This window comes from Stylophora pistillata, chromosome 13 (genome assembly GCF_964205215.1).
Source record: "Stylophora pistillata chromosome 13, jaStyPist1.2, whole genome shotgun sequence".
Lineage (NCBI taxonomy): Eukaryota > Metazoa > Cnidaria > Anthozoa > Scleractinia > Pocilloporidae > Stylophora > Stylophora pistillata.
Window position 1 is genome coordinate 4,172,501 of NC_142531.1, and position 21,898 is coordinate 4,194,398.

Sequence of the window (21,898 nt, forward strand, 5' to 3'; positions counted from 1 at the left end):
ATGGCAGTTTTAGCTTGCTCTTTTTGTTTTGAAAAGTGTGTTGCTTATGCTGTTTGTCACGTATCATCTGTTATTAGTCATAGGGTGACTTTGGTCAATCAATGCTATCATTGTCCTTAGTATTATTATTATTAATTCAGCTGCTACTTTTCTCCCTTTGACACAGGGCCCACTACAGACAGCACTAGCTTAGTGAAGTCCCAAGACCTTTCACAATGAGCCAACTCAAGAATTGCAGTCCTGAACAGTTTTTGGGGTTTTTCTGTCTTTTCTTAATTTTTTTTTGCCCCAGTTTCAATCACTTGGATACTCATTCAGCTAGACTAACAATAACACCATTTTGTTCGTAGATAAACATTGAAATAATCATAATAGTAATAAAAATGATGATAATAATGATTAGATTAATTGGAATAATCACAGGAATTATAACCATCGGGATAATGAACATTATTTCTATAACTATTGTAAATATTTTTATCATTGTTATTATTATTATTATCATTATTATTGTTATCAATGTTATTATTATTTCCATCATGAATTATTAGAGATGCTTGGGAAAAAATGATCTATAGTTCCCTGAAACTCATTATTCTTTCAGTTAAGTGAATTAAGACTTTTGTGAACAGTTACTGCTTTATTCTGTCATTCCTGATGACCATAGAAATGGTGAAAGTCCACAGATATTATCCCTCTAAGAGTTTCTCCAGGTGTTTTTTTCCCTCTGAATTTGGTTACAACAGAATGAAGGGCATCAGAGAAAAGTGCGCCCAGCTAGACATGAATTGCATTAACATTACAGGGTCATTTTGCTGTATTCAGGGTTTAATCTTAGCCTTTTACAGACAAGTTTGTTCCTTTAAATGCAAAACACATTTTATCGTTTTTTAAAACAAACTTACAAAAACTGCCAAGAAACAGCTACTCAATTTATGGAAACATGACGAACAAGTCAACTAGACTGTGTACTACACATCATTGAAATCAAAGTATCACTTTAGGAACATAAAATCGCAAGGTCAGTTTCCCAATTTTAGTGCCTGAGAAAAGACCAGGCCACCAGATTACTTCAAATTCTCTGGTTGCTCTTACCTCTCAATTTGCAACAACCATTTTAGTTTACTGGGTGAGAATCGTGCTTGATTTCTTGCCCCATGCTCTTTCCTTTGCCGCCTGTAAAGCTTGTTGAGAGTTTAACAGCTACTACTTGCAGCAACCTCCATATTCCCCCGATAGCTTTTCTTTAACTCTAATGGTACAGAACTTTGATGACTCGGACTAGAAATAACATCATTCACTCTACCATCCCTGTAATAAAAAACTTTGGATTTTTCTCTCCATACAGGGGGCCGCAAATGCATTTTTTCCCTCGCACGCTTATAAAAGCATTCGGCATGCCTGCCAACAAAGGGTTCTGTCCTCGTGTACCGGTTCACAAGAGCCAATACAAAAGACCAAACAATATAGCTAACCGATAACTCCTAAACAAAGAAAGAACAAAGGTAATTCCCTTGTGAACCGGTACACCAGGACAGAACCCATCAAAGCTTGGATGTATGTTTCAGGAACTTAGTATCTTTCAACTCAACACCATTTGCCTGAATCCAAAATAATAATTACGAAAGTTAAGAGATTATTTACTTCTGGAGTGAAATGTACTAAATGATTTGCCCTTTCAAACATAAACCTGAGTTATCAGGTTTTGTCAATCACAAAATTACACGCCGGGTTATTAGTATTCCTTGGGGACCTTCCTATATTATCATAAATATCTAAGACAAGAGGTCTTTTAGCTTGGTAATCTATGTTAAAAATCGCGCTGTACAGCACTTAATTATTTTCTTCACCCATTATTTTTCTCACACTGCAACTTCGCGTACTACGCAGTCATATCTGGTGTCCAATTGGGAGAAGAGCTTGTTATTATTTTTGTTTTAGAGGTGAATTGCGATTTCTTGTATGTCCCCTATTTCGTCGAAGAAAAGCTCGAACAAATACTGAAAGCATAGTTAATCGAGGGGACTGGTTATGAAAGCCGGCGAACTTCAAAGGACCGGCCTATTGTTTGGGTTTTGAGGTTGAGATGCACCGTCACGTGACATTGACCGTGCATCTAAAAACAACATGGCGGACGCGTGTGATGACATGTTCTTCTTTGGAGACGATTTAGAGGCAATTTTAGGAGTTTTAGAAGAAGAAGAAGACCTTGATGAGCACTTCAGAGAAGCAGCTGCTGATGTAAGCTATAGAATCTGTTTTAATAGTTAAAATATAGCCTAAAAACGTCAAAAAGGAAGATTGAACATGAAGGTCGAACAGACTAGCTTTCGACATCATGCTTTCGATCAATCACTCTTATTTCGGGCTCTATTTATAAACCATTTCTTGCCTAAACGTTATTTTATCAGCTGTTGATTTAAAGATGATTTATGAACCTAAGTAGTGTGTGATGTTGATCGTGAATTTGGTTTTGCAGGTTCACCCACTGAGCGTCACTTGCCCTCATTGTCCAAAGAAATGCAAGAGTAAGAGCGGACTGAAACGTCACATCACTGTTAAACACAAAGATAAAACAGAAGAAACAGAAGAAACTGAGACAGACAAACCAGAAAATCGAGATCTATTAACTGTGGAAACGTATGCAAGCATCGTTGGCAATGCTAAAGTGAAACTTAGAGACAGCAAAATTTATCCAAAGGTAAACAGAGACGAGATATGGTCCTACAACTGCAACACTCTACAATCTTCAACACCTAAATTTTCTGAAATTCAGGGGCTTTATATTCAATTGGCAAAGTCTGGAAATGCAGAGAGGTTTTATGCAGCCTTTTACGCTAGCATAGTCTTGCATGCTTCGAGCCATTTTGTAGGATTATCAAGAAACTCTGCTACATTACTTTGTTCAAAAGTGGCCGACTGCCTTTTAACACATAGCAAAGAAAAAGCAGAAACTCACACATGTGAACCATTGACGAAATTATCTGATAAAGAGAAGTCAGGGTTACAGTATATTGGAGGTTATGTACTACATAAGCTACATAACAAGCACAAACAAGCAAGTAAAACACTAGAAAATGACCACGCAATCTCACTGATAATGGCTGGGAAATGGGACAATCCTATTGGTGAAGATCAGAGATTGACTACAACATTGAATCGAGGTGGACTGTGGAAGATCACAAGAAATGCTCAGTCTGTTTTTGAAAGAACTGAACACTATTTCAGGGAAGCTACACGTAAAACCAGTCTGAAAAACATTCCTTTAGCTAATATTATTTCAAGATCAATGCATGATGTAACTGTTGTCGCATCTCACTCTGCCATGTTAGCCGACTCTGAAGTTGAGATTAGTAGCCATGTTGCCAAAGATGTTCTCCACAATATTATTAGTTTGTATGTTAGAGTTCGTTCTTTTTCATTTGTGAAGGACGTTATTCAAAAACACAAAATTAGATTGAAACAACTGAAATCAAAAGCTCTTCGCAAGGACATCAATAGGTCATCAACAGACTAATTACTGTAATATTCTTTAAATTCCCAAAACAAATAGACTTTTCTGTAAATTTAATGTTCCTGTTTTATTTAAAAAATATCATAATAAGTTTGACTGACGCTGTGCCTAGAATATGTATTTCAGGAATTATGCTACAAATATTCAAGTAGAAATACAAAGGAGGCAAATGTTTGAAAGTCAGTCCTTATGTATTATATTATTAAAACTTATATTAAATTATTAAAGCACAATTGTTAAAACCAATGATGTTTGTGAGTTGAATACATTGATATGAAAATGATATGGAATATATCAGACTGTTTACAGATAAGTAAGAAACCTTTCCCAACAATAAATGGGAACAATTAATCCTATTGATTTATGAAACACCAAATAAAACAGTGTTATGATATAATGCTATTTACAAATTTACAAAAAACCTGATAGAGTGAGCACACTTGAACAATGAAAGAAAATATTTTTAGGGGATAATCAAAACAAGGGATTAGTCTCTAAGATAACTATTAATCCAAAATCCTCACAGAATAAGTATGCTCACTCTAATGTATTATTTTAAAATTACAAGATCACTCACTATATATTTATGAATAACCCTATGATACAAAACAAGAAATTGATACTTTTTATATTTTCCTAAGTTTTAAGCTATGTTTTAAGTTAGATACACACTCATTTGGAGATACACAGGTTATAATAATCAGCAATGTCAGCATTATTTAGTTTTCTTCCTTTTTGGGACAGGGTCATCTGAGACATTAACCCATGCCTTGTTTTTGTCTTTCCTGCCTCGGGTATTACCAGACTGACAGGTGACAGCGCGTTGCACTCTGATGGTGTTATTGTTGTAACCAAATTGACGCATATCTGGGTTGTCACTTCTCCTACCAAGCTTCCTCTGGTTCCCAAAATACTCCTCAAGGGGATCTTGGCAAAAGCGCTCAGTGAGCACATATTCCATCCCTTCATTAAGTAGAAACTTTGTAGCCTCTACAACTGAATGAACTGTGATTTTCAAGCCTTCGTAGGTTTGCCAAGAGAGAAACATCTTGCTCCTTGCATTGTTGGTGTACTCACCAGGACGATTGGCCACACTCTCTCTCCAATTTCTCAAATAACCAAGGAAATCATTGGTTAACCAGGCAAACCGTTGATCATTCACTGATGAATATGGCTTGAGAAATGGCTTTCTTTTACGCACATGCTCATGTTGGTTGCGAACATTCAGACAATCAAAGAAGTTGTCCATCATTTCGCACAATTTAGATGTGGCGATGGTGTCGGGAGGACCAAATGACTTAAGAACATTTGCCACTGAAGCACTGAGGATCTGGACAGCAAGGTTGACTCTCATTGTAGAGTAAGCACTGAGCTTAATATGGTCATAAGTTAACCGAGGAAGCAGCTTTAGGCCATTGTCAAGGTCTTGATGAAACAGCTGGATAAAATGCTGCCAGAGGATATAGTGGCCATCATTCCACATGTACCTACAGAATAAGACATTGGTTATTACTATCAATCACTAAATCAAACTACTTCCTTATCGTAGTTTACACCTAAATCATTATATGAATTCTGTAAATGTAATGTTGTTTTGAATAACTAAGGAAATGTAAATCCACCCAAGTTTTCAAGGGAGTTCCCAATCACAACCCCCCTCCTTACGTAAAAATCTTATTGTTTGTAACCATAGTAACCATGTTAGCTAATGTTATCTAGTCAAAATACCAATAATTCTAGCTTGACTATATTATTTCACCTCTTACTAAAAGCAAGGGAAATGTTTGACTCTGTTGTCAATTATATGAATAAATCATACAATTTCTAACATGGATGCATTGAAAGTGCAAATTTTATTCTGTGAAATTATATCTCTACAATAATAGTTTCAAATATATCGACTTACCGAGTACATGTACCATGACCAGAGCTGTAGACACAATTTCTTGTAGTCTTAATGAGATGGGGAGCATCAGAACAAAAATATATGAACCTGTCGGGTGCATAGAGGTTCACAGTGCGATAGCACACATCAGTTCCAGCATTACCATCAAGAGCTTTGTGCATTCTGTACAATGCTCGGTTGGGTGACGCTCCATCTGATGTACTTGCAATCACCCAAAGATTACAAGCTAACTCAAGCACACATACTGCTTGCCAAAACAATGGCATAAGCTGATAAGATGTAATCCCATCGGTGGCAAAATAGGCTAAGCTGAACTTCAACTCAGTACAGAGACCTCTGATATAAAAGACCATAGCATGGCTTGCAATCTTGTCAGCTTTTTCAAGTGTTCCAAAGTTTATATCAGGATCTCCCAGGTCAAGGAAACCAGTTAGTTCCCCAGATACTTTGTCAAATACCAGATTTGACAAAATTTTCATTTCGTCAAAAAGGAGCACAATGTATCGTTGCACATCGAAGTAGCTGTTTGTAAGAACATTCAACTCCTCAAGTACTTCCTCTTGAATGCCAGCTTTGGGTCGTATACAATTTCTATAGTCCTTCAATGTGCGTTGGCTCGGCAGTACAAGGATGTTACTTTTCCTGAGCTCTTCATAGCATGCTGGGGACTTGGTAGCAAGTGACAAGCAGTATCGAATGATCATAGGATGGTATCGGACACCAGTTTTACTCTTTGTCATCAATTTCTTTTGCTGCTGCCAGAACAGATCCATGAATGGAGTGATATTTTCATTGGATGTCCCCAATATACTTGTAATGTCATTGCTTAACTGGTTGTCTACTTCTACACTTGACTTTTCTATCTCTGATTTCATTTCTTCAAGCTTTCGTTCTAGTTCTGCACACTTAAGCCTCTGTGTTTTTAGGGTTAGCTTTATTCTCTCTGGTGTTGTGTGAGAGACTGGAGCAAACAAATGAGCAGGCTTTGCAAGCTTTCTTTGCTTTGCTTTCTGATCCACCTCTGACTTGTGAGAGTATTTGTAGCAAACACAGCACTGCTCACCATGCTCCACCAAAACTTCACAGTCCCGTGTTCTCCAATATTCCAGCTGTGGGAATATCTCAGAATCATCTCTGAATAACGGATCCACTGACTTCGGTATAATGTGGTGTACGATATCGGATGACAGTTCAAATGGTCTCACTCCAGGGCAAATCAAGAGAACATCAATTCTCTTGATAAGTTCAGAGACTGTGATGTTCATAACGGATCGCAAGGTTTCAAGATGAATCGCATGATCATCTGGCAGAAACCATCCAAACACAGACACAGAAAAACCAAGACTATCATCGATGGTGAGCTGAATCTTTGGTAACACAAGCAGAGAACTCTTCTTTGTCAATACAATTCGATCGATTGCTGCCTCTAAGATCCACTCACTTAGAATTTTCAAAGATTTCACTCGTTTTACTAGATCTTTAAAGTCACTGTAGCATTTTTTAGGGGCCACTTCTGGGATTTCGTTGACTGCGCTTCGAGGTGGACGCACATTTACTGGTGTTGTGAAGCTACGCTTCGGCATGTTTACTGTTGGCAAGGCACCAAACTTCGGTTTCTTTTTCTGCATCTTTTCAGATTGAACTAGAGTAGAAACAATCACAAACAAACAGAATCAGAATATAACGTTTGAAGTTTATCAAAGCTCAAGTTAATTGATAAGCTGTGCACCTAAGCACCGCGCAGATTATGTCTAGGATCGCGTGTAGTTAAACTTATAAGATTGCATTTAATACTTACAAATCTCAATATCCTCGGACCTAAAATGGTTTTCGCACGTAAAGACACCATCATTGTCGATCTGGCGCTTGAAATCTTTGTCTACAACGCGTGTTTTGGTCAATTCGTTTAGCCAAAGTTCTCGCCATTTCTTGTATTCAGCATTGCGAGGGGCAGGAAGTTTCCAGATGCCGATTCCTTTCGTTTTGCGGGACGAGCCGCAACCAAAAACAGAGCAGTTATCTCCGGGCATTCCTTCTTCATTTATAGATACATACAAGCAGTATTTAAGAAGGAATAGTAATATTACAGACGTAAAACGTGCAGTCATCAGTACAAACGCTCACATGTGAGACGCCATCTTGAATCTATGTGATGCACGGTCACGCTAGGTTGAACTCGAAAAACCAAAACAATAAGCTATCCCTTTGAAGTTCGCCGGCTTTCATAACCAGTCCCCTCGATTAACTATGCTGAAAGTAATGAGTAAGTCACTATGAACAACTAGTGCAAAGTGACAGCACTATCGAGCCAAACTGAGAAGTGTTCTTTAATAATTTTTAACATGAACCACCAATTCTTACTATTTTTAATTTCTGCGTTTTAATAGACTTTGACATGTTCTTGAGAAGATATTAAATCGGTTAGCGCTGTTGTTCCCTTCTACATTATTTTGGTGGAAGCGCCTCAGAAGACGCTGGTTTAACTAAAACCATGTTGGGCGACGTTGCATTTTGACTGCACAACCCGCAATTAAATTTAATTTTAACAGCTATTCGAGTGTGTGAAGAACGGAAAAGAGCAAAATTACATACCATCGGCCTTTGGATGCACGGAAGAATTAAAACTTTCTACAATGCCACTTATCCATTGCTTGTAACTGAGAGACCTTGTCCTTACTCTTGCGGGAGGCCGTACGATCTGTTGTCCATTGTAGAACTTGGCAAACTTAGCGCACTGTGCCTCGAGCGCAACAATGTGATCTTTCGATTCTCTATCTCACTAGCGCAGTTGTGTTGAACATGGACGAATAATACATCGCAGCGTGTCTTGTAGATAGCTAGAGATGCCATGTTTAGGATAAGCGCTGAATATGGACGAGCGTTAAAACCGCCACTGAAAAAGCACAATCGACCGTTTTTCATTGTATGGAGGTCTTTCACACAGCTGTCAGAATTAAAGAGAGGAAGAACGTCGATCTCGCTCACCTAAGTAGCGAAGTACACCACGAGCGGCGACGATGATCAAACACCTGGAAGATCACCGTGGTGTCCCTCTACTCTTTGGTATCGTAACCAAGAGCGAGCCCTTTCGACTTGTCACTAAGTTTTACGGTTTATAAAACAAAGGCCCCGCTCTACACAAAGCCTTAAAGAATGAAACACCAGAAAAGCTTACTTGGCTTGGAATTATAAAAATTTCCTTTCTTAAAAATCGAAGATTTTCATGGTTTCCGTAACTTCGTATTTGTCCAAATTTCCTCTTTTGCATGTTATGCTGTTTTGCATTTTCTTCAACGTATAATTTAGTTCAGCGTCGATCATTTATCATCCTTAGAAGAGAACTTTCTGATCTTTACGTTTAACTATAAAATTGCTTTGGCTTACATTGTGCGCATAAAAGGAGCGTTAAAGTAAACATGAGTTTATTCCACGCGAGGGTTTTACGTGGAAAAATGCCTGCACACGAGTGACACCGACATTACCGCGTGTCCCTTTCTGGAAAACATTCGTGTTATGACAAGAAAGGTCGGCTTAAGGGTTTTGGGTTACCCAAACTATGCAATTTTGACGCCGAAAAGTGCCAAAAAGTAATTACAGAAACTTCTTCCGCAACACCTTGAACGTGCTGTGGGCGCGAACTGAGATCTTCTCTTACAGTTAATAATTGCCAGGCGGAACTCAGATCCGGCTTAGCCTAATTTGCATAAATTTTTTTGGTGGGCAAAGCTCGTCATGAAACTTCAGAACCAAAGAGTGGGTCACGAAGACTGTCGCCGACAAGTGCCATCCAGACCGCCGTAGAGTTGCTTTCTGTCTCATTTTGGGGTAGTATTTCTCTGGGAAGGCTCCTGTAGTCGTTCCACTATCCTGCTGCCGAGGTCCTTAAGTTTTTCCTGGTTTTTCGTTGTTTCGTAGGCAAAGGCTGTCGAATAATATATGTAAGGCCGACTTAAGGGAAAGTCAGGACAACATTGATAATCATAGATGTTGAAAAATAATTTAAAAGTCATGCAGATAATTGTCTTCGCTGCAACAGATTGGGTGAGAAATCTACAGCAGAGGGAGCTAGAGAAGGAATGGCCGCTCCATTGAAAGAAAAAGCTACGAACTACAAACACTTCAATAGGTTTTTTACACTTGCAATTTTTAAACTCATATAGGCTGTGGATACTAACACACATTAAGTCGATAAGTATAACGAGTCTTTCAACATTTTTTTTTGGCCACTAACACGAGGGAACACTCTACGATACACTCAATTATTGAATCGAATCATTTCGTTTCGCCATTCAATGATGTTTAAGGTGGTTCCTTAATACCGCATTGTGCATCCTGTACTACGCATAAAAATCACGTAATCAGGCGAATAAGCGCGCGCACATTTCAAGAACACGGTATTATTTTTCAATTAATGGACCAGGGAAAGAGGTACGATAGTCTTTAGCTCGTGAACGAGCACGGTGACCTATATTTTTTTTTGCGTAACTTTGGTGTACAAATTATCCAATTTAAATTAGAGACATTAAAAAAATATATTGAAGGGAATAAAAGATATAGCTAAAAGTGGGCACGAAGCCCGTTACTCGATAATGCGAACCAGGCACTTTTAAATGCGCTCGTGCACGATGTAAAACGTGTCCTTTCATTCACAACACTGAGAAAATATCGGAACCCAAACGATCCATTGAGATCCCCGATCACTTCACGTGCACCTCCGCCAATGTAATCTATTGCATGACTTGCACTTATTGCAAAAAGATTTACATCGGCGAAACAGGTAGAAGACAAGGTGACCCTTTCCGAGAACAACTTTACGACGTGGAGAGGAATGACAAGGACACTTCGAAACCAGTCGCTAGACATTTTAATTTACCTAACCATTCTAAGCAACACATAGCAATCTGCGGTCTTTCCTTACACTTAGGTAGCACGGAAAGCCGGAAAACTTTTGAACAAAAGCTCATCTTTCAAACCGGCAGTCCCACAGGTATCAACGAACGCTTTTCATTCCACTAATTTATTCGTGTTTTTCTCGTTGCCATGTTCCCACCAATCACGTAGCTTCTTTTTCTGCCTTTCCACACACAACCCACAATTCCTCTATTCGCTCCGACGAAGGGCTAACGCTCGAAACGTCAGCTTTTATAATCGTAAAGGTGGCCAATTTGCCATGTCAACTTTGTTGATATATTCAAATTGATGCGAATTATGACTTTAAAAGTAACGACCGCGAGGAACGTTTTGAGTCGGTGCCGTTTAAAATTGCGTAATTTTCACACAAATTGTAAATCAAATTGTTGCATACGCTCGAGACTTTCAACCTATGAAGTTTTTTTCAAGTGTTATTTTAAAACCCTTGCTTCCAGCTACCGCAAAGTGTACCGTAAACCGATGAAGTGACGCGTGTGATCAGTGCCAGTGCAGGCATTAACGGGGTAAGATTGGCCCATCGTATCTCTTAAGCAAGCACGGGGACCTATCTTTTTTAATGTAATTTTTGAAACAGACATCGGTAAGGAACATTAAGGGAACGTTTATTCGATAGAATTTTTTCTGAGGAATCACCTTAAAAACATGTTGGACTTATATCAAGAGAAAACATTCTATTGCTAATATCAAACACTACTTTTAACTTTTGAAAACTTCCATCATTTCTATATAACTTATTAACTCAAATTAGAACTTGGGGATCTAGCTCTGTACTATAAAGAAATGTTGGTCATCGGCTTATAAAGGTGACACTCACTGAGCTGTCAAACTTAAACAATTCTCATATCTCACACTGACCCAGCAAATCACACAAAACGGGTTCTGAATTCTAAGTACTTTCCTTCGAGATGTTGACTCTATATAGTGTAGCCTTCCACCATTAATTTCATACATTTGCGCCTAAGATCGGAAAAAACAAACAAAAAAAGGTTGGCAATATAGAAATTATAGTGAAATTATGGTGAAATTGTAGTGAAATTATGCACTTTATAATTTATACCGAAATTAGAGTAAAATTTTGGATACCTAAGGAATTGAGCGCACCTTTTACCCGAACAGCAAGGTGACTCATGGGTCAGAATACTAGCAGTAATTTGGAGAACAGATGGCTTCAAACAAAAATTCTCCGTGTATCGTAAGGATCGAACCAGCACAAGTAGCACACGCGGCAACCAAACTGAACCCAACAGATCGGCAGGAAAAAAGTTCATTCTTGCGTAGAAATAAAGGAAAATGATTGCTTTTGCAAATAAGTCCAAAATACGTAAAATGGATGAAAACGACCTTACCCTTTTCAGACCTGCTAAGTAGTTTTGTGTATTCCGTTGTCTTGTAAGAGACAACAAGTCTATAAACTTATGAAAAACTTATTGATCCAGCTGGTCTAGCTATCGAAATGAATCATATATATTCGCTCTAGTATTCCCCGCTTAAGAAGTATCAACAAACACTGTACAGCCTAATAACCTTCTTCGATACCTTATGAAGCTTACACGACGAAAGAGCTAAGTTATTAGGTTGTCCCTAGTTTTTCGTCATGGAATCTTTAGAACTATGAAGAACACGTTTTCATAGTAATATCGTTCTTGCTCTCTATCGTTGCTTAAGAGGATATTATAATATTTTTGTTGGGAACCTGGATTGCTTTTTTTCGTAATTGCAAAGTAAATTTCAAATACTTTCGCCCTAAACTTTTAGGGGGCTGGTTTCACTGCGTTTTATTGTAAATCACTGCAAACTTGATCAGTATTGTGCAACAGTTCTACTGCCTCCTCTGCCTCTTTCAATGTGGATCCACAAGATGGCATAGAAGCGTTGGCGATTAACAACATTGGATGGGAGAGAGAGGGGAAAGACCCTTATAGACGTTGTTCAGCAGAAGTGTCCAAATTAATTATGTATATGAAAAAGAAAATCTTGGAAAGGAACCTTCATATCAAAATGGGAACATCAGCGTAGGGGAAATTTCTCCTCAAATACGAAAAAAATATATCGGAACGTACTATGTGAAGGATAATCCCCATTCCCATGTAAATCAAAGAACCCTAGCATCCCCTCCTTGTCAGCGAGGAAGCCCGAAGGCCAAATTGCACAACTACGAGTAGATGAACAGACTTTTTCAAGCAGAAGCTTTATTTCCTCAAACTAAACAGCAAAGTTACATGGCATTGTCTAAGTAATTCACTGGAGTCGAATACAACCAATGTATATTTTAAAATGCGTAGCCCAAGTTACCTCTGACTACACATTTACCGACTGAATTCTACAACATAACTGAGAAATAATTGAAGTGATCATGGACTACATTAACTTGACTACCGAATACGAAAAATGACAAAATGAGCCATCGTAACCCACAGACATAGAGCTCTTGCAAAACACATTCGTCGCTTGATCTTTCGCCTAAATTCCTTTTGTTGAACAGTTTCACAGTTAATAACTTAACCTAATAATTGCTTATTAATTGCTTACTTGAGGCATATTCAAATAAATAAATAAATAAATGAAAAAGAGAACAGTGTTATCCATCAGCAAGTCCGATGCACATGCCTTTTCTTCAAAATCGAACATACCAGGCCTTTAACTCGTCAGACGGCTGTTTCAGCGGGCATTTCAACTAGAAGGAGAGAGGAAATATGGCATATTGAGACCTGTTTCTTTAATAAGGGCGAATGTAAGACGTGAAACGGCTAGCAACTTTTTCAAAGTTGTCCGGATTAAAGGATAATGCTTTCGTTAAAAAGCATCATCATGGTTTTAGAAAATGGGTGCAAGTTTCCGCCGAGATCTTATGCTGTAAACAATTTTTGTGGAACAGGCGCTATATTACATATTCGAATCTTGTGCTCATCACCACCGCGTCGATCCGAGTCACGTGGTATTTATTTGGTGCGATCAAAAGGCGATTAAAATGCCGCGTTTGGGCCTCTGGTAAAGTACTTGCAGTAATGCCTCATAACTATCGAGGCTTATCTGGGTTTACCCGTCAGAGAGCGATTAGAAATTTTGCAAGACATCCCACCCATCAAGTTCCCTGACAAGTGCAGTTCTTCTACCTTGGGATATTCCTTTGCATAAAGAGACAAAGAAAGAGTAAATTGTTTTGCAATGGCTTCTCAATAAAAAGCAGAATACAGATAAAGGTTTCAAACTTAGCCGGGGCTTGGCCTTTTGGGCTCTATTGCAGCTGAATCATATAAGGTGAACGGCACTTACCTTTCATTGGTTCCTCTTTTTTCTCTACAAAAGCTTCCAAGTCCATCATGGGCAGTAAGTCGCAATCAACTACCGGATTATCTCCACTTTTACCCGTTTTCGGACGGAAGGCCTTTCCCTGAATGAAGAACACGCTATTATTGTTGTCGCACAACACTCGTGCCAGTGAGACATGTCGTATCTGGTCCAGTTGTTCAATGGTGAACCCAGTTTCAGGATTGTTCCTTTCATACCAAAATCGATCACCGAAGCGCAAGTTAAAAAACTGCTTGGTCATAAGGCAAGTGTAGGTGAACCCCATTTGACTTCCCTTAACAGGAGACTCGGTGATGCCGCCGGGGAAGAGATCGATATCTTTCACAGTTAGATACACTGATTTGAGATTGTCGATGTTTTTCTGTGTTGTTGTGGTGAGAAGGTCAGGAAAGAATTTCGCCTTTCCTGCTCCACAAAGTTCTCGGAAAACTGCATAGGGTGGTAGGCCATGATCCCGACCACGTTGAATGTTTATTGCAGTAAGGTCGCCGACGATACCATTAATATCCGGTCCTTCAATAATGAGACTTTCCCGTATAGGTTCAACAAAGTTCCTGGGGAAGAAATTCAAGACTTTTTATTGGTTTAGCCATTATGGTATATCAGCCAATATACCATAATCTACAAATATGGCAAGCGTATGTGTCAGCTTAAAATTAAAAGGGAGCTAAAATTTAATAATTTGATTTAAAGTTTTTAATAAAACGATTATTCCACTCGCGCTTGTTGGATATGAGATGATTATAGCCAACTCGGCGCTACGCGCCCCGTTGGCTCTCTATTAGCTCATATCCAACGCGCGCTCTTGGAATAATTGTTAATTAACCATTTTAGTCCTTGAGCTTCAAAATCTTCGGTGAGAAATGGCGAAATGTATATTTAGGTGGTGTTCACAACAGGCGTGATCGTGATGTTAGGATGCGATACTTAATTAATATAACATCGTGTAGAATGCTTGGAGGTACTAGTTATTCATGAGCTCTTTATCAATTGTATGGACTTTTAGTTAGTAACCAAAGCAGTATTTTGTGAAACAGACTCTCATAGATTGTTATTCAAAAATCCCTTCGAAATAATCCCCACTTTTTGAGAACTACTTCACATTTTCATGTATCGTTATGTAGGTCTCTTTTTTAATCCATTAACAACCCTGGGGACTAACTACCAGAAGGTATGAAATCTAATTTTTCAAACTTTAGAAAGTTGGCGAATTCTTTCATTTTTCAGAGTCTCGTACTGAGGTTTATTGCTTCGCATTGAATTTTAAAACATTTATATGGGGCTATGAATGAACACATATTTAGTAATTTATCAGAATAAATAAATCAGAATTCCGTTTCTATCAAGTGTCACTCATCTTAGACTTATAAATGTACTTTATCAATACTTACTTGTCGATCAGCTGTGCCAGTTCAACAACGAGACCATGTAAGATTTCATCCACGAAGTTGATTTTTAATCCAAGGTATAATTTTTGGGGATTAAAAAAGTCCAGATCCAATTTTTCTAAAGCAAAACGCCGCTTGCTTCTCCTGAACCTTGAGTTTGTAACCAAAAGGAATTTAGATCGAATCAAGGTATGACCCACTCTCAGCACCGCTGCACCAAAGCTGTTGTGAATTGTTGGATTCACGCTTGGATCATATCCATCGAAGAATTCACCTTTTGGCGCCAACGTTAAGTTTTCCCTTTCCAGCTGAGAAAGGACAACAAAACCAACATCAATAATTATGCAACGATATCTTTCCTGCAACATTTTGGCATAAGTAAAGGTCCAATGGACAACACATGTACAGAAATCACTGAGATTTGAGTGTTCGTTAATTATGAATAAAATACTGCAAGAATCTAAGGAGTATCAGGGAAGTAACAAATGAGATTCGGAAGGGTTGCATCCGTACAACATGTGGCTAAGTTCTATTCAATCAGGGGCAAAACATTGAAACTTAAAAAAAGCGCTAACAATGAACGAAGAGACCTTGCAGCTCTTTGGGTACACATATTCATGAAAGCCATTCCGCTCTCCTGGAAGAAAAGGATTATCATAACAAAGGTTTTTCATGGATAGCGTGAAAAGTAACTCACTTATTATGTATTTTTACGCGGAACATCTCCCCTAAAGCCGTTGAGTCTCATCGTTCATTTGGTCATAGTTTTGTGAAACGGACGCGAACTGGAGTATATTTTTGCTTTACTACGACTCACAATTTCCTCACTGAAGAGCACTGGAAGCCATTCGTTGTAAGTGATGTGCTGAAGTTCAGCGATCACGATTTTCCTCGCCAGCTGATAAACTTCCTCAGCCCCCAAATGTTTATCAAGTTCCGTCAGTCTAGCGGCGATACGATTGTGTTCGCGAACCCACAGCGTGTGCATTGCCATTAACGCTGTCAATCAAAGGAACGTTCCGTTAGCATTAGTTCTTGGCGATTTTATTTACATTATATCAGTCAATAAATAAGTTTTATACCGGTTATAGAAGCAGAATAGAAAAAACCAAACTGGTAAAAAAAAGTGATTGCTAGATATCTAGGTATGTATGATGGGTCTCCCACCTTGATTTTCATTAACTCTTTCGTCACCGGCCCGGAAACAAGGCTTATCCTTTGGTTTCGGGGATCTACAGAAAGCCTCTTCCTCCGCCTCTGGAAGGAGTCCGCATCGCCGCTCAACTTCAGATACTGGGTATGGCATGGTTGCCAAAAATCTCGGATCCTCTTCGTCACGGAGCTCCTCTGCATTTTCCTTATCTGAACCATACACTTGTGAACCATCCATGTGGGAAGTTATGATGTTTAGCTGCCATAGGAAAAGGAATTATATGTCAGAGCTACCTCAGCTTAGAGGTGCGTTTTTTAATTGAAAGGTGGTTTAGAAGCTCCATGGAGAGCCTTTAAAGTTGGTCTTGAAGGGAGGGATATGTGAGTTATAAAATATATAAAAAAAAGAAACATTGTACAGCTCGCTAGTCTTAAGAAATTCCTTATTTCTCACGTTATTTTTCTACATGTTCATTTTGCTTTCATTCGGGAGAACGGGAAATGAACTCGGATGTGCATTTCTTTATTTAAAGGAAAAACAGCTTTCAGATCGTTTACTCTTTGAGGAGCGATTGTAGGATACTGAATACCGGGTTTTTTTTCCTATCCTTTTTTTTTTTTTCCATGTGATATCAATATAGCTGAACGTTTTAAATCAATTTTTTTTTGTATTTCCAAAATAAAAAGCCATTTGACATTTCTAACTAACCTGCTCGCCTTCTTCATTCTGACTGGCCCTCCTTAGGGGTATACACTGTACGGTCTGATTATTAACAAGTGGCACAGCAGTTGGAATGGGAATGTTAGTGCATCCTTCGATTTCTTGACATGGTTTCTCCTGCTCCCCACACTCTATTTCTGGAACCAACTGAGTCAGGGTCAAATCATGATCCAAAAATTGCCCCCAAGTCATTGTCACGTGGGTAAAATTTGGAGCGGTGTCGTTCACATTAGCGTCTGAGCTGGCGAAGACAGCTGTACTAATTGTCCTTGCTAATGTGAGCTGTTTGCCAGAGACAGCCGAATCTATTCGGGGTTTGAAGCCTGGGGCAAAAGCAGTGGGAGGATCTAGGCCTGGAATACGTGAAAATGGTATACCGGCGGCTCCATTGGTGATATTGCAGAGGTTGTTACAGGTGCCGTCAAAGGTGCGATATTCAGCTTTGGGTACTGTGATACAACGTTCTCTCACGTCAAGACGATTGCAGTTTTCTAGATCGAGTGTATCTAGTAGATCTGACTCAGGAGTTGATTTCATCATGGAGGAATGACAAGATTCTAAAGCGCCTAAAACGAGAAAAACTCCCACGAGGAAGCTGTAAAACAAAAAGAAACGTTGGCGAAAGTGAGTGATACTGCAATGAGACTTTTTAAGCGGTAGCGACAACGGCAAGCTATTGCAATGGTGTCAGTTCACAAGGCAGAGAGCGTCGTCTTGTTGGAGCATATTGAACTCGCCCGTATGGTTGGATCTGTTCGCTTTAGTGGGTCGCACAATTTTGTCTGTATTTACATAATATTTGTTTCTGAACAGTGCAACCTCTTGAAGCTGTTGTGCACGCGTCTGACTGGTGTAACCAATAATAGTAAAGTGCCTCTCCTTGAATGGTCAACGCGAATAACTTATAAGGCGCAACAATCATTTTTAATTTTTGTGATGGTCATACTAAAGCAATTTCAATTCATAATGAAAAGTTTTACGGATAAGACGGCAATGTCAAATAATTAAGGACCTCTGTTTACCGATACAAGTTGTTTTTATCGTATTGTATTATTCTGCTAATGCTTTTTTTTCGCAATGATGAATGCATGTCGGGGTTTTTTCCCTAAGACCGATGACCCACTTGTCTCTTCTGCCAGAAGGTTAAGTTTTAGTAAGGTACAGTTTAAGAAATCCATCAGGGATAAAGTATTGCGTATTGAAGGATAGGAGATATACGCCCGCGACATATTTAAATCAACCAAGTTTCTCTATTGTATTAGTAGGCGGCCACAGACTATAGATCAGCGAGGTCACATCTAGGTTAAATGAAATCTTGATAAAATAAAACCGTAAAATCGCTGAAAGAAATTTGTCTGTATTAGACCTTGAGGAGATGTGTCTCAAAAGGTTCTAGTTCTAGGGACTTCAAGCTAATATTTGTCGTGAGTTTCACTTTAACTTTAAATTGTACCTTGTTGCCTGCATTTTGCGTTAAAGTGCAGCCTCTCACTTTACACCTATTGATGAATGAACGGTATCACAACATTGTTAGCAGTATTCCACAGAGCGATGGCTGTTGCGATTTCATGGCACTACTATACTACAACGTTGTCTATAAGTATGTTTTACGAAACATTTATCTCAGTAAACCTGGTATTAATTAAGATTTTGAGTCTGTCAGTACTCAGACAGAGCAAATTCGACTGTATACTTTATGATCCGCATTCGCACGAATGAAAGATAGCAAGTTCCTTTCATTCATACTCGCTTGCAAAGTAGAACCTTATAATCAAAGGGAAAAAAAAGTCGCCACTGATGTGTAAACTTAAAGATTCAGTTTTTTTTTATGTTTACGAATGTACTGTGGCCACAAAGAGAATCTCATGTCACTTTTTATCCATTCATTACAATCCATCGTTTGATGTTGCCAAAACATTTTTGATAGGAGCATACTGTTAAAAACTCATCATTAACAAGAGCATGCCTTGATCCCTTGTTGATCGATCTTTTATAAAAAGAAAATTGTTGAATTAATCATCATTAACCCCCTTGTCTTAAAATCTGCTTAAAATCTTTCATTTGGATTAGAACTGATAGGGATAACGGAGGTACCATCGCCAGCCGAGTTAAAGAGACAAACAAACAAATCACCACGCAAGAAAACAACCAGACATAGACGTCCCAAAAATGAACTAGCATCAAAATACCTTCACTGAGATGGCAAAGGCTGTAAATTTGAGTAGATAATCCAATGGAAGACAAAGCTATTCCGCTTCTGAGGTATCCCCCTCTCTGGAGAGTCTTGCCGGCTCCGAATGCCAGATGCTGCAAAGAGTACCTCCTTATATACGGTCAACCTTGTTGGATCTGCCCCTCTAATCGGTGGGCAAAGTTTCACTTCTGCATAACAATAGAATGTTAGCCTTCAAAGCTGATATCGCAACTTATTTTTGGTCTCCTATTATTTTCAGACAAACACAATGAGAAGTAGAAGATCCGCAAAAGCAATATTTTGTTTGTTTTATGACGTAGTAGTTAATTAGATCAAATGGCCGTGGTCCCCTCGATACACGGAAGTAATTTTGAAGCTATGCGTTGGCATGAACAAATTTGCATTCCCTTAGTCATTGCATATCCTGAGTCAATTGATTCGGGGATCACGGAACCACCCTATATCGGTTTCAGGGATGAAGGAGTTCAAAGAAACAAATGATATTATATATTTGTATATATATATATTTTTTTGACGTAAAGCTACACCATCACGTCAACTCAACCATCCTAGTAAATTTTGTATCTAAAAATACGCTTCTGCAAATCACTCTAAACCTTGCTACTACATTCACTTACTTTGATCTTTATGATAACTCTCGTTATTTGAGAAAACTGTAAAGTTTTAAGAATATTCAGTCGTTGAAACGTCTGCTACTTTGATCATTTAGAACCTCGCCAAGGCACCGGTGTTTAAACATTTGGAAGTGCTGCTTTGATATTCCATTTAACTTCTTTTTCATGCCAAAAATTTCCGCAAAGTATAAACCTACAACCTCGAGTGTTCTCGCACAATTACTATACGATTAAAAGTCGGTAGCTCTTTTGTTTTCGATGTGCATGAGTTTCTTTTTTTTCTGTTCATTTTTGTTTTCTGGCCTAAATGGTATTTAGTGATATCAGTAGTTCAGCTTCATAGAATTCATGAAAGAATATTTTATTCCAGTTTAAACGAGTTTTCGTATAGGTTTCGTTTGAGAGTTCATTGTACAAGTTGAATTGAGACACCTTTGAGAAAGGATATCGGGTTATGATATTGTAATCATTGTGCAAAGTGCAACATTAACTGACCGATGCCAAAGAACCGCTTGTTACGGCAACAAGTTGTGTTCTTAATTTCTCTGTGCTTCTTTAAGTACGTAACTGTACTCTTTTTTAGATGAAAGCACGAATTGACAATACGTATTTTTAGGAAGTATTGGATGAGTGCTAACAGTTGATTAAACCGGCGTTTCTTTTATGTCATGATTTTGCGGTGTCCTTCAAAATGGTAAAAATTACATTACGCCTTAATCCAGTCACGCGACAGGAAAAAGATCTTTCAAAGATCTTTAACAAGAGCCTAATATTTAAAGATATTTGATACCTGTTCTGTTTGCCGGATTTCATAGTTGAGCCCCTTAAAACTGTCGGGAACAGAAATGTCGTATTTGTAAATTCAAAATAAAAGTTTTTGTTTACCACAAAATGTAGTCCGTCCTAAAGGACAGGCACTAACTCCTTTGATAACATATCCTTCATTAAAATAAATTAATTTCCAATTGCAATAAATAAAACTCTATGAGCCTAAACGAAATGCACTGCTTTTTTGTTCCTCATCTTGCAAATTTTACGAACAGTTATGTTCTTTATTTCTTTATTTAAGTCTTCTCCAGACCCGACCATCGAGGCAACAGTGTGTTTCAAGTCACAAAATTGTACAACAATTACGTCATTAAAAAGAACTATTATGATTCGGTGTCGTGAACTATAATTAACTCTTGCCATTGTGGAGACCACCAAATAGTTTTGCTTTTTCAACGCTATACGCTCTACTATAACGTAGGTCAATTGTTTTTCAAGCACCCACAAGTGCGTACTTCATCAACGATAACAATGACCAAACAAACAATGCACTCAGTCATTATGTTTATAAACGTGCATATTGAAGAGGGGTAGATATCGGTCTTTAAAAACTCACGTGCGTCAGAGAGATTTTATACACATTTTTTTGAATGTTTCTTTTTTTACCTTGAATTTAAAATGGAATTGTTTTCGAGTTTCCTTTGCCACTTTAGGTGATGTTACTCTTCAAGCAAAAGAAGTGTGTCCTTAAAGTTTGGCTATTTACGAGCGCATTTAAAAGTGCCTGCGAACCAGGCACTTTTAAATGCGCTCGTGCACGATGTAAAACGTGTCCTTTCATTCACAACACTGAGAAAATATCGAAACCCAAACGATCCATTGAGATCCCCGATCACTTCAACTGCACCTCCGCCAATGTAATCTATTGCATAACTTGCACTTATTGCAAAAAGATTTACATCGGCGAAACAAGCAGAAGACTGGTGACCCTTTTCGAGAACAACTTTACGACGTGGAGAGGAATGACAAGGACACATCGAAACCAGTCGCTAGACATTTTAATTTACCTAACCATTCTAAGCAACACATGGCAATCTGCGGTCTTTCCTTACACTTAGGTAGCACGGAAAGCCGGAAAACTCTTGAACAAAAGTTCATCTTTCAAACCTGCAGTCCCACAGGTATCAACGAACGCTTTTCATTCCACTAATTTATTCGTGTTTTTCTCGTTGCCATGTTCCCACCAATCACGTAGCTTCTTTTTCTGCCTTTGCACACACAACCCACAATTCCTCTATTCGCTCCGACGAAGGGCTAACGCTCGAAACGTCAGCTTTTATAATCGTAAAGGTGGCCAATTTGCCATGTCAACTTTGTTG

At 38.5% G+C, this 21,898-nt stretch overlaps 3 protein-coding genes across 3 annotated transcripts; 1 reads left to right on the forward strand and 2 right to left on the reverse strand.

The window, feature by feature from the left end:
* The first annotated feature begins 490 nt into the window (after positions 1-490).
* On the forward strand, positions 491-3,760 carry LOC148717325 (uncharacterized). The gene is made up of 2 exons (XM_088742925.1): positions 491-2,241; positions 2,480-3,760. The coding sequence occupies exons 1-2, from the start codon at positions 2,128-2,130 to the stop codon at positions 3,515-3,517; spliced, it is 1,152 nt and encodes a 383-aa protein (XP_088599051.1). The 5' UTR covers positions 491-2,127; the 3' UTR covers positions 3,518-3,760.
* On the reverse strand, positions 2,607-7,679 carry LOC111322590 (uncharacterized). The gene is made up of 3 exons (XM_022925715.2): positions 7,219-7,679; positions 5,421-7,062; positions 2,607-5,001 (listed from the first exon to the last, which is right to left on the reverse strand). The coding sequence occupies exons 1-3, from the start codon at positions 7,526-7,528 to the stop codon at positions 4,230-4,232; spliced, it is 2,724 nt and encodes a 907-aa protein (XP_022781450.2). The 5' UTR covers positions 7,529-7,679; the 3' UTR covers positions 2,607-4,229.
* A 4,842-nt stretch (positions 7,680-12,521) lies between these two features.
* Positions 12,522-19,209, reverse strand: LOC111322604 (chorion peroxidase-like). The gene is made up of 8 exons (XM_022925727.2): positions 19,112-19,209; positions 18,376-18,421; positions 16,911-17,517; positions 16,217-16,460; positions 15,867-16,048; positions 15,053-15,357; positions 13,626-14,215; positions 12,522-13,026 (listed from the first exon to the last, which is right to left on the reverse strand). Exons 2-8 carry the CDS (start codon positions 18,387-18,389, stop codon positions 12,998-13,000), a joined length of 1,971 nt encoding a protein of 656 aa, XP_022781462.2. The 5' UTR covers positions 18,390-18,421; positions 19,112-19,209; the 3' UTR covers positions 12,522-12,997.
* Between the last annotated feature and the right edge of the window lie 2,689 nt (positions 19,210-21,898).

What these genes read in the sequence shown, in the direction of transcription:
- LOC111322604 (XM_022925727.2), bottom strand. An exon ending in CTGGCACAGCTGATCGACAA is followed by an intron (nt 14,216 to 15,052) that starts GTAAGTATTGAT and finishes TTTCTTCCCCAG; the next exon opens with GAACTTTGTTGAACCTATAC. An exon ending in AAAAGAGGAACCAATGAAAG is followed by an intron (nt 13,027 to 13,625) that starts GTAAGTGCCGTT and finishes CTCTCCTTCTAG; the next exon opens with TTGAAATGCCCGCTGAAACA.
- LOC148717325 (XM_088742925.1), top strand. Translation starts at nt 2,128, where the DNA reads ATGGCGGACGCGTGTGATGACATGTTCTTCTTTGGAGACGATTTAGAG. An exon ending in TCAGAGAAGCAGCTGCTGAT is followed by an intron (nt 2,242 to 2,479) that starts GTAAGCTATAGA and finishes TTGGTTTTGCAG; the next exon opens with GTTCACCCACTGAGCGTCAC.
- LOC111322590 (XM_022925715.2), bottom strand. Translation starts at nt 7,528, where the DNA reads ATGACTGCACGTTTTACGTCTGTAATATTACTATTCCTTCTTAAATAC. An exon ending in GTCCGAGGATATTGAGATTT is followed by an intron (nt 7,063 to 7,218) that starts GTAAGTATTAAA and finishes TTTCTACTCTAG; the next exon opens with TTCAATCTGAAAAGATGCAG. An exon ending in GGTCATGGTACATGTACTCG is followed by an intron (nt 5,002 to 5,420) that starts GTAAGTCGATAT and finishes CTTATTCTGTAG; the next exon opens with GTACATGTGGAATGATGGCC.